Source organism: Strix uralensis, chromosome 2 (assembly GCF_047716275.1).
Source record: "Strix uralensis isolate ZFMK-TIS-50842 chromosome 2, bStrUra1, whole genome shotgun sequence".
Classification (NCBI taxonomy): domain Eukaryota; kingdom Metazoa; phylum Chordata; class Aves; order Strigiformes; family Strigidae; genus Strix; species Strix uralensis.
In genome coordinates this window covers 131429821-131447853 of record NC_133973.1, presented here as the reverse complement: position 1 = coordinate 131447853, position 18033 = coordinate 131429821, and the positions used below count along the sequence as shown (strand labels likewise).

General features: G+C 39.7%; 1 protein-coding gene across 18 annotated transcripts in view; it reads left to right on the top strand.

The window, feature by feature from the left end:
- Positions 1 to 18033, top strand: part of DLG2 (discs large MAGUK scaffold protein 2) — a 1055297-nt gene that overhangs the window by 378336 nt on the left and 658928 nt on the right. For 3 of the 18 annotated variants that reach the window (XM_074860364.1, XM_074860359.1, XM_074860352.1), the window contains exon 1: positions 4130 to 4843. The exons of 14 other annotated variants lie outside the window; for them this stretch is intronic. In XM_074860364.1, coding sequence (XP_074716465.1) covers positions 4742 to 4843 — 102 coding nt within the window. In that variant the 5' untranslated portion in view covers positions 4130 to 4741. Of the gene's footprint in view, positions 1 to 4129; positions 4844 to 18033 lie in introns of those variants that run through there. One more of the 18 variants, XM_074860355.1, reaches the window with a different exon arrangement.

The window sequence follows — 18033 nt, the reverse complement described above, 5'->3', positions numbered from 1 at the left end:
ACACACCAACAGACAAATATCAGCAAAATAAAGGCTTGTCATCTCCACTATTCGCCAAAATGACCAGCTCACAAAAAGTGCAGACATAGCTGAGATCCTTGAAATATCTAAGTGGAGTCCCTCCAAATGACAGTACAGCTGTGAAAACTTTGGTTTAGACTAGAAGTTTGAGACTGTTTTGTTCTTAAGGAACATGTGACAGAGTTGTGTGCAGTCATTTCTATTTTGATAGGGGATCTTTCAAGTTTGTTTTATATTTATATTCTCTGGTTCGTTTTGTATGTGCTGCCTGTGGTGTAACGAGCCTTTTCCCTTTTCTGTTTCATCTAATATGATTCTTTGAGAAGACAACTTCTCTTTAATCACTGTCAGAGACAGGTTTAGTTTTTAGGAGGCTTGATTAGTGTACAGGGAATTCAGACAAGAGCAACAGAGAAGGTGATTTTGAATTCTAAGAAAACATTAACAATGAAAAAAAGAGGAAGTTAAGAATGCATATAGCTTGGCCAAGGGTCTATAGATCATCTTAATCTTCTGGTATCTAGTGGATATGGTAAGGGGTTAGAGGAATTTTTAATGGTATAGCAATGTGACAAAAAGTTGAGTAGTGAAAACAGGGAAGGGGAAATACAGAAATCTATACTATAGTACCAAAACTTAAACATTTTTCTCAACAGAAACATCAGAGAATTAAAAAAAAACCCAACAAAACCAAACAATTAAATGTCCTAATATATTCAAGGGTGAATATCTAAAAATTCTTTGTGACTCTCCAGGTCTTTTATTTTTACCTATATTGGTCTTCTTGATTCTCACATGGTATGTTGGGGGCAGGGCTAAGCATTGCTATTTGAACTAGGTCTGATGCAGGAGGAAGTATATACACATTAGATGAGGAAGTACCACGCAAACTTGACCATAATACTTCCAGAAATGCAACTCAGTTTTTCCAAATTACTTCATATATTTCCACATAATGATGCACTGTGAAAGGCAGATATTGGAGAACCTGAAAAGGTTGGGTGAAGGCAACTGCCAGCGAGACTGGTAGAGCAGGAGAAATTTTATGAGCTGAATGGACCAAATAGAAATGATAAGTGGAGCAACAATTCTTGTTCCTCCCAAATCCAGCAGGTGAGGGAGAGAGTAACTTTTGCAAAGACAATAGCAGCTGACTTTTATTCACTGGCAGGGTCATTTTACACTGCAGTTTGCTGGGAGTCTCCCTTTTTGCTAACAGAAAAAGAGGTGCACTTCATTGTGGCAGCACAGTGGTTGCGAGCAAGTAGGCTGGATCAGTGCACTGAAGTCCAAAGAAAGGTGGAGGGCTCACAAAACTCAGCAAATCTGTGTACTCTCTTTTCCATACAGTAACACCCACAATGTATGTTCTTCTGCATATCACATCAGATAGAGCAAAAGTGTAGACATAGATTTTCAAAGAACCCTTGCTCCTAAGGTATGACTGTGATTTAAATGCCTTTCCTGGCAATTAGCAATTTGCTTCTGTGATGAGTGCTATTGGAAGGAAAAAAAAAAGAAAAAGAGGAGGATCTCTGAGCAATGTTTTCTTATAGCAGTTTTCTATATGTGGTTGTCACTTAATTGAAATAAATGTCTTGGCCAATTGCAATGAGTTATTATTCCAATCTGTCATTGAAATGAATCTTCCTTTCCTGATCTTTTCCCAAATGACTGTGCGTCAGGTAACTGTTTTTCACTTGAAAGCAACAATTAGTTTAAGTGTGAAGGGATGTATTTCGTGCCTTGCGCGATACTCAGGTGATTGATGTTTGATGCATCTTAACACTGAAATGAAATCACAGGTGAAACCTGTTCTGGTTGAAAATCTGCAATAGTGTCAGGGACTGGGGAAGAAATGGGAATTTTAATGAACAGATAGGTCCTCCCTTTTGAGAGCATGAGCCAGCTGAATGCAGTCAGATCCAAAAGATCCAAGAGGCTATCTGGCTGATTTTCCTTCCCTTCTTTGAAATCTGAATTTGGAATTTAATGCAGGTCATTTTAATTAGGCCCTGTGAATATTAATCAGAAATCACACTTTATGAGTCCAGTTTTAAATCAGGACATTGTGTTCAAAACATTGAAAACTGCAGATGTGATATATTCTTATATTAGAAATGCTAATGATTAAGACAGATTGAGAGTGTTACTGATCACTTAAATGTCTAAGATGAGTGGATATTAGAACTGCTAAAACAGTTTAATAGCACAGTTTTCTGGCATTTTGTAGTAGTGTCTCCTAAAAATATTGTCATGCCACCCCCATCCCAAATTAACGCTTCTAAGGCCAGTGATGTAGTGTGCTCACACCTTAAGGTAGCACTGTGATTCATGTTTTAATGATAGTGGCTGCTGGCTGTAACTATGGAATGTATTGTCATGGAAACTACACTTTTCTATATTTACACCAATGCTGGTTATGCGAGAGACAGTACTTGAAAGAAAATCTGTATAATATATAGCTTAATAACGAGACAGTCAAGCTAGGAATAAACAGATCAAAGATTCAGCAATGTTACAGCTGCTGTTTGTCACCATAGCACATATCTAAACAGGCTCAGTCACTGCTTCAGATGATAACTAGCACAGCAAGTCAGAAAGAAGTGCTGCTGAGATGTCACTTTGGACTAACAGGTCAGACAAACTTAGATTATTGATAGCTGATTGATTGGCATCCGTGTTGTGAACTCCCATGACGTGTAATGCTCATGTCCAGGCTGTTAGGAAAAAAAGTATGAGCTGGGTGAATTGAGGACATGGGGTTGTAAGAGCCTGTTATTTGCAAAAATAAGTCTTCAGAAATGGAACTGGGTTGCAACTCTAACTGTGGAGCAGTTCTGTCACTTCAATCTATAAACTACTGTCATTTTACTGAGCTTGGGCTCTTGCGAGCTCTAAGTTCAAAAATACAGAGTGAGAAACAATAATCAGAAAACATTATACCAAATTGAAATGTAGCTACACACAAAAATTGGATAAAAATAAAATTATTGTATGGTGCAAAAGAAAGAGTAGGATCAAAGCTGGTTAAGAAAATGGTCCTTTTTTGTTTTCGAACTTTGAAAAGCAAGGGTAAGTTATACTGAAGAAATTTTACTTAAAATTTAGATCTATACATACATGCAATACACAGGCATGTATATATATTTACATAAATATAAAATCTTAATAGATGAGGTCTCCTACATTAGGGTCTGCAGTCTCAGGCAGATCTTTTTAAAAATTCTGTACCATTTACTCCCTATACTGCTTGACCTGGCTGCTCAGAGAGACCTCCATTTGCCGTTTTCTCCATTCTGTTTTATAACAAATTTCTAGTTTGGGTTTATTACAGAAAATTGTTTCAGTTGTGCCTTAAGAACTCACTTGCAATTGCCAGGGAGACAAGCTGCTCTCATTTCTTTAGAAAGAGTTTCTAATTTGATGGGCAGAGCTTAGTGAGTCGCAAAAAAGCAGGGTCAAGTCACTGTGAAACAACTGCTGGGTTTACCTTGCTATCAGCTGGGAAATCATGGGAGGCATCACTTTACTGTCTATATCATAGCCTTTTCATTTGATATTTGTGTGTCTGCCATGACCATACCTAAAACTGGAGGATATATTCATCCAATTTTTGATATAAATAATCCTCTTAAAAAGCACAGCTAGCGGTTTGCTCATCCAAATTCTTTATTATGCATTTTCAGCTGGTGTGGCTTTAACTGAAGGAACAGCGACAGCTGTAACTGAATCCAAACCGGCGTTATGCTCCCAAACTTCTTTAATTATTGCATTTCTGGAATACAGCAAGCCGTTTGCAGGTTATAGGATAACAGTACTAGCTGGAGTCATTAGTTACATTGCCTCAAATGCAGAGTTTAAAGACGGTTGCGTTTTAAGCTTCATGCTGGTGCGTTTTCCGTGTAACTTCATATCTTTAGTCAGTGTCTCCTGCAATCCTTCAACCTGTCTATTTGTAAATTTGTGCCTGGAGAAAGCTCCCATGTGGCAAGCCAGGATTGGATAAATGTTACTTGTATTTCTCTGATTGCAAACTCCCAGCATCAGGGATTTTCAGCTTTGAGTACAGTTTGTTTCATACTGAGATTCATCTTTTTGGGGAAAGCAAAGGTCATCGCTCCTCCGGAGTTGCGACTGATTTGATTCTTTCTCTCGGGGAGGCGCTGGGAAGGGAATCCTTACTGGAATGCATATTGATAAAGGCTGAGGATTCTGGCTTCTTAGATAAGTAATTTTTTTTTCTCTTCTCTCCCCACAATGACTATGTATTGCAGCAACTCACTGGCTTTTTACCAAATCAGGAGCTGCAGTATTTTTCTTCCGATGGAATAATTTCAGCCCACTTCAGCTAGCATGACAATCTTATGTGATTGTTATGAGTAGGCGTTTACATCCTTTTACATGCTAATACTGCCACACCTGCTAGTCCCCCTCATTTCCATTTCTCTTTTTTTTTTTTTTCTTTTTTTTTTTCCCGATGTAAAAACTAATTTCCCAGAGGAAGGGAAATCCTGAGGTTCATGATCGATGCTGCATCGTTGATTCATCAACAAAGAAGGGGATGGCTGAATGGGACACAGGTAGAGATTCAAGCAGGCTGCTTCTGACCAGCAAGAGAAAAGCTAGCTGTTGAGCAGCATATGTTGCCACTCCATGTGCTGTATTAGCTACTTGTTTTTAGCCTTCAGTAGGCTGCCACTACTGCAGCACTAAAGGAATGTGCCCTATTGTTAAAAATCCTGACTGCTTTACACCAATGATTTGCCACTGCAAAGTTGCATGCACCAACAACACTTTATCGTTGATGTTTGGATGCAAGGTAGGATGTGGTTAATGTATTTAAATGCATGCTGTAACTCCTTTGAATATCTGTGCTATTTAATTTCATGTCTGACTAGAGATTTCAGTGCAAATTGCGATACGTTGACTATAAATTAGGGCTTACAGCCGATACGTTTTAAATGTTAGGAAAAAAATCAGAAGTAAAGCTTTCTTATTTCCCAGGGTTGTACAAGTATAGATTTACATAGGAGAATCTAACGGATTATGAAGCATTTGTTTTAGAGTTGATTGTATACTTAGCTAACAGTGGTAAGATTACTAAACCACTACTCTGCCATTTGCCCAGCTTTATTGATTTTGATGTGTATACTGTTATTACAAAAACACAAACCAGCAAGATTGAATATATTTTTTCCATTTAGATTGCTGAAATGGCTTTTAACCATAAGAGCAATACTAAAGTATACAGCCCTGCACTTCTCTGTAAGAAATAAATAAAGTAAGCTCCTGAACCCATTTTTAAGTCTACAAGAATATCTTTAAATAAGTGTTTTCTTCTAGGGACTAGACAATCATTTAATTTCTCTTTGAAATTTAAATCAAAAGGTGGCGCAGTTAGCCAGAGAAGTTTCTTTTCTGGCTGTGTAATGCAATCCCACCCCATTTTTTTTAACAAAGGTGTTGGATTGGACTGTATTTTTCTCCATATACAGCCTGACTTGACATTAGAGTATAAGAAATGTTGTTTGCTATTTTACTGAAATAATATAAAAGTGATGGCATGTTTTTAAAACTTATTATCTTTGGGTAAACAAGTTTGGTTCTTGGATCACTGGATCAATCATGATGCTTTTACAGGGGGGTTACAGATTTTGTCCCATTCCTTTTCCTTGCTATCCTTAAATACTGGATGATATTAAAACTGTTCCTGTATGTTTAAATAGAGTAGGAAATGAGCAGTTATATAAAAAATGGTAGTGATAGTAATTATTTTTAAATCATCTGTGTAACTTTTTTTAATCTTCAAAAATGGCTAAGCTACAAAAGGAAATTTTAGTTGTACAGTCAAAAAACTAGGGAACACAGTATAATTTTCTGAGTTCCTATGTGAGAGACCAGCCTAAATAAAATAAAGTAACTTTATGAAATAGGTTATAGATGACCCAATGCTCCCTAAACGTAGTTCAGCTAGAGGTTAATGACAGATCATCCACTGCTTCATATAATAAACTCAAACTACGTTACAGTCAAACATTTACAAATTATCTGTCTACCTTCTCCTTTTCCTCAAACTATGGCCTGCCTACATCTCTGGTTGCTTGAGACTTTCCTGAACTAAAGTTTCTTGTTCCGTTCTTCACTTCAGTTTTAAATAGGCAAAAATATGTTCTATTAGCGAAAGGGTTATAATTTAACTGCTGTGTCATGATGCCACTAGTGATATAAATAGCATCAAGAGTTTAACAGTTTAAAAGCTTTTTTAATTTCCATCTTTTTCATAAGAACAATTCATATTTAATTTTTATTTTGACTTTAAAAACTGAAACGCTCTTGTTTTCAAGCGTTAAATTCTAATTAATAAAGGTGAATCGGTAGTCAGGGGAAATTAAATGCAAGCCACCCCACTACAAAGGTAGGCCAGCGGCCTAGGGACTAGTATCCAATTTGTATTCCTGCCTGTAAGCATGATTTTCAAAGGATATTCTTTGATGCACTTAAGTTCTTTCATGATTTTCAGATCCTGTTAGGAAGAAGCAAGAGAATAAAAATCATAAATTTCAAACTTTTTTTTCCTCCTCTTTCTTTAGCGCTTCAGGCTCATTAAGTTAGTCACAGTCAGTGTTTTATCTTCTTGTGGTGGTGTATGAACTGCTTCTCAAATGAAAAGTGGATGTGTGGGATAGTCATCAGTTTCAGAGAGATGAGAAGGAGCATGAGCAAACTGAGTTATCTTGGGTGGGTTCAACATGTCAGATTAGTACCCTTTGATACCACTATCAAGCATACATGAAATACTCTGTATACATACCAGTGTATCACCTCACTTCAAATACCTTTTTCTCATTTCCATTTGTTCTGCAGCCCATATCTAAATACATGACTTCTTGCTTTGGACACATAAGTTTGTATTTCTAGATTTATGGGTGCAGATACATTGTTAACAAGCAAAGAAGTCTGAATAAGAAGTAAGGATGTTTCTTTTTAGGAAATCTTTTAGTTACATGACATGAAATCATGGATCTAAGCATGCTCATAATATTATGACTTCTACAATCATGTGGTTCTTGAACTTGGGAAGGAGATTAATATACTGGAATGACACTTTATATTCTGGGTGACAGGAGAAAATAGGTCCTCAGAATAGAGGGAGAGTTTTAAACGATAGATAGTGGAAGAGACAGAAAACAAAGGAATTCAAAGTTCAGGCAAATATCTTCAAGTGATAAAACAACGAGGTCAGTTTATTAACTAGCTCCTTTCAAAAGGACAGTGCAAGTTGCAGGAATGCAATATTGCTCACACTCTTGATTTACAGTTTTTACTTTTAATTTTGTGCCAAATACAGCCTTCTTTTCCTATGAGCACAGAAGCGAGTGAGAGAAATGTACCACATCAGAACCATCACACCCATTTTTATCTGTTCCCAATGCAATAATTTTACAGTCTGCTCACTCCTAACAGGTGGTGCCAGGGAGTTAATTTGGGGGGGCAGGAAGAGGGTGTGTATGTCTTACTACACCATATGTTGCAAAGAAGGCAGTGGAGGAGTCTTAACTGTGCCTGTGGGAAGCTTTCCTTTTCAGCTTGATTTCCTGGACTTTGATAGTTGACCTCATCCTGGACCTTTACTTTCAATGATGTCCAGTTTTATGGTCCTTGACCTTGAAATTGCAAAGAATTCAGAACAGGTTAATTTGAAAGGCAGGGCAGTGTCTACCTGAAGTGCTACTATTGCAACCCACTTTAACATATTTAAACACTTCTCCCATTTCTGGTATGGAAGTACCAGTGTTTCCATCACAGAGGTACAGAGACGAAGCAGAGAGGGGATAAGCAGGTTTTAAAATATGGCACTCAGGTGCCAGGAGGTGTTTTCCAGAACTGTCTTGTTCATAATCTTGCAGCGCTGGGACATGAATGTGTATCCCCTGAGTTCTAGAGTTGCTCCACAGCTACTGGACGGATTTGTGTCTGTGGATTAAAGGACAGCTTGTGTGTAAGAAAGACCTGCGTTCACAGATCTCCATCGAGAGGAGTGCCAAGGCATATATCAGATTCTCACTGAAGATGATGAGACTTAAATGCATGCTTAAATGTCAGTATGTGCTTACTCACTTTGCTGAATTGGGCCCTGTAATAGTTTGTTCAGTATTGCAGAAGAGTTATCTTCTGTCTCTTAATATCCTGTTCATTTTGCTCTTATTAGGAGTGCCAGGAAGGGATTTCAGATTGACTGAGATGTTTCTTAAATTGCATTTCAGTCACAATTCTGACACTCACATGGAAGTGTTTTTCTGTCTTATCTCCTTTACTTCTATATATTGAAAACAGATATTGAGGAGATTCCATTGAAAGATGAGCGACTTCCCTGTTTCTTGACCTTGACCAGGTATTTTGATAAATCCTACTTTCCTTTTGATTTAGGTTTATTTTTATATCTGTCCTAGCATAATTTAAAAGTTGGGCTTTTTAAAAAAGGGATAAGATATACCTTCCTCTCTTTCCTGTCTCCTTTCTTTCCTCCTAGCACATTTATCACAACCAGTCCTCCGGCACAATAGCTGATTTTGGTATTTTTTTCCTACTATTTCTCTGTTTTAGCTGAAATAGCCAAATAGTGACCTATTCCACTATGCAAGGTGAGCATGAAAGTAAAACCACTTGTTTCTTCAGCTGCCAAAACTTCTATGTTTTGCAAAACTGTTGCAATACGGAAGGTTTTGTTATTAAAACAAGTAGCAGGGGGTATTACTGAACGTCTTGACATTCATATTTATTATTTTTATCATGCTCAAACTACTAGAAAACTACTAGTTTGGTGTACTGGCAGTATTAGTCTCTTGAACAAACTCTGGTATGTCACGTAGTTCTTAACTGAGAATAGTCTCTGTATTGTCATAATCTAGGCCTGGTTATTGTAAGAAACAGTAATTTGAGATCACAGGAAAATACTTCTCCAACTAAGTATGATACACAGTACACCATGCTCAAAACCTTGCATGCTTTAACTTCTTGATGCATCCCCATGAATTCAAGTGGGATTTTACATTTCATGGGACAGTCAGAGGTGGTTTCTGGATGAAAGTAGATAGAATATTCATTCAAATTATAAATGAACTTTTGAAATTTATCTCCCAGCCCTATCCATGTGTCCTGCTTTGGTTTGCATTACAGAGTAGGCTTGGAGTGTGCAAAAACAATACCTTCTTGATGAAACTAAACAGAAAGATACACTCCAGGAACACATCAAGTACTCTGCAAAATCTTATGGGTATTCAGTTTATAAAAACAAATTAGCACTATTTCAAAGCAAAACACAAAACATATGTGTAATGTTGTATTTGAGTCCTTCTTACCAAGTTCTTCATTCTGTGGATCCATTCCTGCTTCTTGTTGATGTGGACATAACCTCTGACTCTGCTGTCATATTTCAGTTCTGATTTTTTGGGGGCCAGAACAGGACAGATGCAAAAATTCATGGTCATTCTGACTTCTGTGATCCATCTATAGAGACTGATATATTGTATAGGGTTCCAGAACTCTCTGAAAGAGTTTAATGCCTATTCATAGACAATCAGCAGAGCAAGTCAGCTGGAACGTTACTGCCACTTGCTATGCATAACATTTGACAGTGGCACTAAGAAACCTACTTCCACATATTATTCTTGTTAGGCCACTGTGGTGTTAAAATAAAAATGTTCAGCAATAGAAGGAACTGCAGAAGAAATGCAAGATTGCCACTGGCAAGAGGCTCCAAGTATGATCAGTTGTGTCACAGAGGATTTGTGCATTAGTGTACTGCTCAAGGCAGGGAGAGTTTTCTTTGGCATAGCATCTATGCAAGGTAGACATGGGGTGTAAGCTCAAGAAAATTCAGCTGGCCCTATCTTTTTTTTTTTTTTTTTTTTTTTTCTGTTAGGCATTGCTTAACCCCCTACACTTTAACATTCTTGGCTTAAGAACAAGTACAAGCCCTCCCCAGCAGTTCCCACCCATCATCAGTGTGTGTGAGGAAAAAGATGAACTATACTTGTGCTCAAAGGCCAACAGACTGAACTTTTCTGAGGCCAAAGTAGCAAGTTATAAGGCTTGGGACCCTGCCAGGAGCTCTTCCCAGTACTGAAAAGTTTATAAAGTGGATCCTACTCTTCAGAACTTCTTGCTGAGGAGCATTGCACTGATGAAGTACTGTAGTATCAGAGATGAGTAGACCGTGACTTTGTAAGTGATCCTGAGTTTGTTATCTTGAACTCAGCATAGGTGCTGCAGAAATCAATATTACAGGAGACACAAGGCAGGCAGAAACCTAAAGAGAGGTAGGAGGCAGCAGCAAGAAGATCCAGGTGGAGCAAGTGGAGGAAAGGCATGAGGACGGATGATGCAGACAGCAGCACAGGATGAGAAGGTAGCGGCCTGGGCAAGGGTCCTGAGGAGGTAAGCAAAAGAGAAGGCAACACCGGTGAGGTCTGGCTAGATTGAAAATGGAAAAAAAATTGTTAGCTCATGAATCCTCTGAAATGATGGGGCCATCCCCTCAATCACGTAGGAGGTAAGTCACTGGTTATGGAATGCAAACAAGCGTTACCATTTCAGTCTTGTTTGGAGTGAGCTCACTCACTAGCTGTCACTCACTGGCACTGGCCAACGTCTGGGCGGGCAATGCCCAGGCATTTTTCTAAAAGCATCAAGATCAGATGTTAAAAATATTTCTTCTTGTGTGAGAATACCACGTCTCATTTTTTGCCACTGTCCTGCCCACGAGCTCCCTGTACGCTGTGAAGGAGATGGGTGGCTGGTAGGAGATTCCCTGAGAAACCACTCCATAACAAATGTGCAGACAGTTTAAATTAAGAAAACAATGCTAAAAGTGGCTTTTTTAATAAAGTTTTGTTTTTTGAAAAGTGTATACACTGAAAAAAACTTCTGATGTAGGTGGGATCTTCAGTCCCTACATAATATTGAATCAGCGGCCTTTTTTCCATATTTTTCCAGAATATCTGTTTCTAGCTGCCATCAGGGACTGGACACAGGATTGGATGGCCCGCGATGCTTGCTGTGCATGCTTCTGTCAGCACAACAAGAATATTTACTGGTAGCACAGCAATGGAGTCTGATTACTTAAAATTCACCTGAAGCTGACGAATGCTGTGAATACTCTCTGTACTGTACCTTTGAACATATAGCCATGGTGGGAAATGGATTTCTTTTTTAAGTTAGTAATAAAACAGAGTTGATTGTTGAGGTTCTCAACCACTGTATTAGAAATACGACAATAAAGTGCACCTATGGAACAAGTAGAGCAGGAGTCATATAGCTAAGGGTTACTGAATATTTTGAAGGGGAAGTTCAGAATTTGCTCAAACACTCCATTTTTTAAAATAATTTTTTTGCTTTCAATTATACTTAATAACTGCATAAAATAATCTACTTTCAAGTAGAAATATGTAAATACTGGAATGACTTGATGCACACTTACATGAGCTGCTTGATTTTACAAACTAATTATTGACTAAGAGAAGGCTATATATAGACACTCAACTGTAAAAGATGTCATAGAAGAGAACGGTGATAAAGAAGTGTTATATAAATATGTTTAAGTGATAATAGCAATAAAAATGAAAACTGTCACTGATCAGTTCTCATAATCTTTGAAAAGTAGCTTTTATGTTTCCAATGTAACTGTCAGAAATAGTCTCACTATTAAAATATAGGTATTTATTACTTTAGCTTTTCTGATTATGTTTCCTTCAGCTTTAAGCATTTGATATAATATTAATAAACATTAGGGACAGGATTTTTCAAGAGAGCCTACTTGGGGGTTGTGCTGAATGCAATAGAAACCTGAATGGAAAGAAAGATTACCGATGGGGATTCGTGTGACTCCCTGTAGAAGTTAATGATCTGTAATCCCAGGAGAGATGGCACAGAATGATCTGATGAAGTATTAAGGCATTTGGGCTATTCTTTTGAGTCATTTGGCTATTGAGTGTATTGAGAGTATCGTTATGAATCTGTAAGGTAAAAATGGCCCTCTTCACCCAGCTTCAATGAGGAATTGCACCCATTAGCTCAAACGATTCCCACCATGTTGTACATGACCAAAAACTAGGCTTTCTGGGAAAATGTCTGACTCTCAGTGAAACTGAAAATTTTTGTTTTTCAATTTTCCCTTAAACTGACATTTCACAAACCTTGATTCTGAGAATCCTGACACATCATTTTTGGGAGATTTCCTTTAGGAGATGCTCACAGCTGTTCAGTGTAATTAAGACAGAATATGCCAAATAAAAATTTCAGAAAGATGTAAGCTGGTGTCAGCACTGAAGTCCACACAATGAATCACCTGGAGGCTCTGTAGCTATGGCAAGTATGGCACAGAGCCTATGTCAACACATAGCTGCCTGCAGAAGGCAACATAAACACATACAAGGTCACTTTCTTTGCGAGATGTGAGCTCATCCCCTAGGGAAACAGACCTGTAACTACAGACCTTGGTCCAGCTGCAGAAGTTTTAGGGTACACCAGACTGCTGAGTAAAAGAGGGCTAATGAGTATCCTCAGGTACTTGACTCCTGATATTCCATATTGCAAAATTGTTAGATTTGTTCCTTGGCTGTATTTTGGGGTGCTCCCAAGCTCTTTCAAGACATCTCATAGGCATGGCTTGAAGGATTGTTCACTCCAGGGACTCTTTCCAAGTGAGATCATGGATGAGACTGCAGTCTACAGCCAATCCTCTGGGCTATATCTTCAAACACCTCCCACCTCTGCCCCTTGCCTTTACATGATATTTGAAAGCCTGCAACAGATCTCCTCAGTTTCATTTAATAAAAATGCCACTTTAGTAGCAACATAGACACAAGCCTCTCTCAACCACTTGGCCTGGGAACCAAGGATCATGCTAAGAAATGGATGTATTTAACAGAGTAGATATAGTATAAGGTCTCTGTCATGATTCCGCAACTAGGAGCTTGAAAACTCTAACAAATAGGGCAGAGACTGTAATAGGTCTGTCAAGCTTGGTTCTTCTGGACCTACCACCACCACACCTGTGACAGTCCACCTGGAATATACCCAGGTATATTGTGTAAGAACTCCAGGCCCAAATCTGTAAGAAACTTGCCTTGGAATCAGGAAAAGACAAGAGACCCTGTGTCAGCACGCAGGGGTACTCCACCCTCGAATACTTCCCACCAGCTTAGTTATATCCACTTACACTTTATTAACTACAGATCCTGCAACTCGGAGAGAAGTTTAAATTCAGTGAATTAAAAGGTTACATACCTATAAAGACATTTAAATTAGTAATGCACGCTTATCTACCACCTTGTAAGACTGGTATATAGATTAACATGACCACTTGTTAAAGTATGTTGTTAAGGTAGGTTAGTCCTGGCACTTAGACTATTTGTGAGAGGTATTGCCAGCTGGCAGTGGGATACCTTGAAATTCTTATATATCCCAGGGATATCCCAGTCTGTATTAAACATAGTTCCATAACAGGAAAACACTGAGAAAACAGTCACAGCCACAGAGTGGTCTGTGGCCTTGATTTAGGACAGGGAACAGGACCTCCTTATTTTTATTCTTGGCTCTCCCATAGAGTTCCTGTTGTGGCAAATTTTGCCTGCATCTCTTTCTAGAAAATCAGGTTGATAATACCTGCCTCAGAGGAGTATTGAGAACTAATAATTATTGCATGAACGCAGCACTGAAATGAAATGAATAGTGTAAGTACAATGTGCCATTAGTTTTAAGGCCTAACATAAAGCCATGGTGAGGCTAAGATAGGGGATGATATAAGTGAAAATGGAATGTTATTAGTAAAAATCAAAGCATTTCCTCCGCTTTTTTTTTTTTTTTTTTTTTGCTGTCCAGCCCTCTCCCCACAGTATTTATTTCAGATATACCTTGAAATACTATTGTTCATCTTTTCTTAAAGTTTTTCCTCCAGGTCTGAGCTTTCACTCCCAATTTTTGCCTATAGCAAATTGTTATGGTTGAATTGCAAGTCCCTGAAAAAGGGGGTTTGAAAAGAAAGTGCTGACAGGCTCTTATCTCCACCCGTCCAAGCAGTGCTACTATCATCTAATTTATTACATAAAGTTGCTGTAGGGGAGAAACACTTTCCAGAGCTCTGGTTATTTGAGTTTTTATTTTGCAAAGATTGTTTAAAAATAGTCGTAGGATGATGATACATGGAGGCAGGAAGCAGACAAGTAGATGAACATAAACCTGGTTCAAGGAGGAAAATCAGTAACTGCATCACACAAATTTTGTGACTGTTCAGGAATTCTGGTTGGACTGATCTCTAGGAGGGACATTCAGCCCAGTTCAGAAGGCTATATGGTTCTCTTAAACTACACCTTAAATCCCAGATTCTGCAGTCTACAATAAATTAAGCAAAACACCATAGAGTCCCATCAAATCCAGGACACAACAGTCTGCAGAGCTGTGACTGAAGGTCTTTTCAGTACTGTTAGTAACAGTGTTTTGCACTGTACCTATAACATAAGTAAAATTTATACTTTTCCTACTCATTACATTCCCTTGCCTGTGTTAGTGTTTGCACTTGGATTTCTGGTCCTTGGCTTAAGTAAGATAATAAATTAGATGGGTAGGAACTAAACACTTGACAGCATAAGAAAGTGTAGTACATTTTTGCACTGGCAAAGTTAATGGAAGACTAATATTCCATACACAGTAGTTTGGGATATAAAATAACCACGACAATATGTTTTCATAAGACAAAGTTTGGTGATACATTTTGAAACATATATTCCTTCCCAGAACAATTAAGAAAACTCAGGGGAGCAGGAGTAGAGCAGAGGAGGGAGAAGAAGATGACCTAGAAAATGCACTTGCGGATCTAATTTTGTGTGTATGTACGTATTACAGATGAGCCTGTTGCACCTCCTCCCTTAAAGCCCTGGTGTTTTGCACTCTTTACTATATGCATCAACCCCATGTGAGTTCCAGGCATGCAGGTCTTTAATTTTCCAGCGTTAAGGGCATGTCACAGAATCACAGAATCACAGAATCATCTAGGTTGGAAAGGACCTTGAAGATAATCTAGTCCAACTGTTAACCTAACATTGACAGTTCCCAACTACACCATATCCCTCAGCGCTATGTCAACTCTTAAACACCTCCAGGGATGGGGACTCCACCACCTCCCTGGGCAGCCCATTCCAACACCTAACAACCCGTTCTGTAAAGAAATACTTCCTAATATCCAGTCTGAACCTTCCCTGGTGCAACTTGAGGCCATTCCCTCTTGTCCTATCACTTATTACTTGGTTGAAGAGACTCATCCCCAACTCTCTGCAACCTCCTTTCAGGTATCTGTAGAGGGTGATGAGGTCTCCCCTCAGCCTCCTCTTCTCCAGACTAAACAACTCCAGTTCCCTCAGCCGCTCCTCGTACAACACGTGCTCCAGACCCTGCACCAGCTTTGTTGCCCTTCTCTGGACACGCTCGAGTAATTCAATGTCCTTTTTGTAGTGAGGGGCCCAAAACTGAACACAGGAATCGAGGTGCGGCCTCACCAGTGCCAAGTACAGGGGCAAGATCCCTTCCCTGTCCCTGCTGGCCACGCTATTTCTGATGCAAGCCAGGATGCCATTGGCCTTCTTGGCCACCTGGGCACACTGCTGGCTCCTGTTCAGCTGGCTGTCAATCAAGACCCCCAGGTCCCTCTCTGACTGGCAGCTCTCCAGCCACTCCTCCCCAAGCCTGTAGCGCTGTTGGGGGTTGTTGTGGCCCAAGTGCAGCACCCGGCATTTGGCCTTATTGAAACTCCTCCAGTTGGCCTTAGCCCATCGCTCCAGCCTGTCCAGGTCTCTCTGCAGAGCCTCCCTACCCTCGAGCAGATCAACACTCCCACCCAACTTGGTGTCATCTGTAAACTTACTGAGGGTGCACTCGACACCCTCGTCTAGATCATCAATAAAGATGTTAAACAGGAGTGGCCCCAAAACTGAGCCCTGGGGGACACCACTCATGACCGGCTGCCAACCGGATTTAACTCCATTCACCACAACTCTTTGGGCCCAGCCATCCAGCCAGTTTTTCACCCAGCAAAGCGTGCACTCATCCAAGCCTCGAGCAGCCAGTTTTGCCAGGAGAATGCTGTGGGAAACGGTGTCAAAGGCCTTACTGAAGTCAAGGTAAACTACATCCACAGCCTTTCCCTCGTCCAATAAGGAGGTTACTTTGTCGTAGAAGGAGATCAGGTTTGTCAAGCAGGACCTGCCTTTCATAAACCCATGCTGACTGGGCCTGATCCTCTGGTTGTCCTGCATGTGTTGTGTGATGGTACTCTGGATGAGCTGCTCCATCAGCTTCCCGGGCACTGAAGTCAAGCTGACAGGCCTGTAATTTCCTGGATCATCCTTCCGACCCTTCTTATAGATGGGCGTCACATTGGCCAATTTCCAATCTGTCGGGACCTCCCCGGTCAGCCAGGACTGCTGGTAAATGATGGAAAGTGACTTGGCGAGCACCCCAGCCAGCTTCTTCAGCACCCTCGGGTGTCTTTCCAGTGTCTTGAAGTTCAAGGCCTGTGAAGATGTTGGAAGCTAGCAGAAACAGAGGAAAGTGAGACTTTGTGAGACAAACTTTCAGAGGAATGCAAGATCTAGTTATGAAGAAGAAACTTTTGTATTAAAAATGTTATTGTTATAGGGCCACTGAGCTTCATACTTTCTTCCTTGGGTCAGGTACAGCTATAGGACAGAGGAGCATTTTCTCCCTCACAGAGCTGGGAGTTGAAACTCAGGCTATTGCATCTTGTGCTGGAGCTGGCTTCCTAAAACAGAGGTTTAATTTGCTGTCTACAGTTGCCTAATCTGTACGGATCCAATGTATAAATCTCTTACTGGTGCTGGACTGCAGCACCTTTTCACAGAGTATTAGCAACATCTACTTTCCCATGTAATTGGAATAAAAATGTTCAGTGTGCTGAGCCAGAGAAACGGAGCTGCTCTCAAACTAATCCGCATTCTGTGTGCAAACACCAGCTATTTCTTGACTATTTCTATTCATCAGGAGAGACAGCATAGGGCTCCATGATTTAATAAAGTTTCTGTTATTAAATGAGAATTAGTTGTTCTGTGGTCTGATGATTTTTCTTCTACTGTCTTCAGTTTATTCATAAAAGAAAAGAGACTAGATAGGAACGGGTCAGCTCACATTATAAGAATGTGCACAAAGTTATCACAGAATTGTAGAAATGTTGATTGGAAAGGACCTCTATAAATCACCTCATCCAAATTTCACTGAAAGCAGAAGAAATGAGAGGTGATTTAGCATGCAGCTGTACACCTCACTTTGCAGAAGAAATGGCTCTGTTTTTAAGCAGTGCCAGGTGAAATATCTCTTCAGCTAAAAGAAGGAAATCTGGAAACCATAATCCAGTGTTTAAAACACTGAGCGTTACTCCCTGTTCTTCCATTGATCCAATAGCAGATGTGGAGAGAGTCGATTTAGTCATTTTTGATAAAATTGGGAGTGTTGCCAGGGGCTAGGATGGTAGGGGCTGCTCTTACAGGGGTAGGATTTCACCTTTTTCTCTATTAGTAAAAAAGTTCAGGTAGACTGTGTGAGACTCCAAGGTCGAGATCCTCAAGATACTGAGGTACCAGCACCCTTGGCTTTTGATGGCAGTTAAGCACCTTCTAAGGACCTGGCCATGTGGTACTTCTCTTCCTCCAGTGCTTCCTTTATTCAGCCCTATGCCTTATCTCCTACTTTGCTCTGCTTTACTTCTCAAATATGCATATGTGCTTTCTTTGCTGTTGCTGGCTCTCACTTAAAATTCACTGTTAGACCCCAGGTCAGTGGATGTGGTTGAGAAGGAGAATGAAGTTAACAGGGCATTTCTAGAGTAAATGGCAGACAGGAATAGGGAAATGTGTCCATACCCTTTCACATATATGTACATATGCACAAACAGGTCACCAAGCTCTGCACCTACCTGCTACATTAACAATACTCCCACTCTTA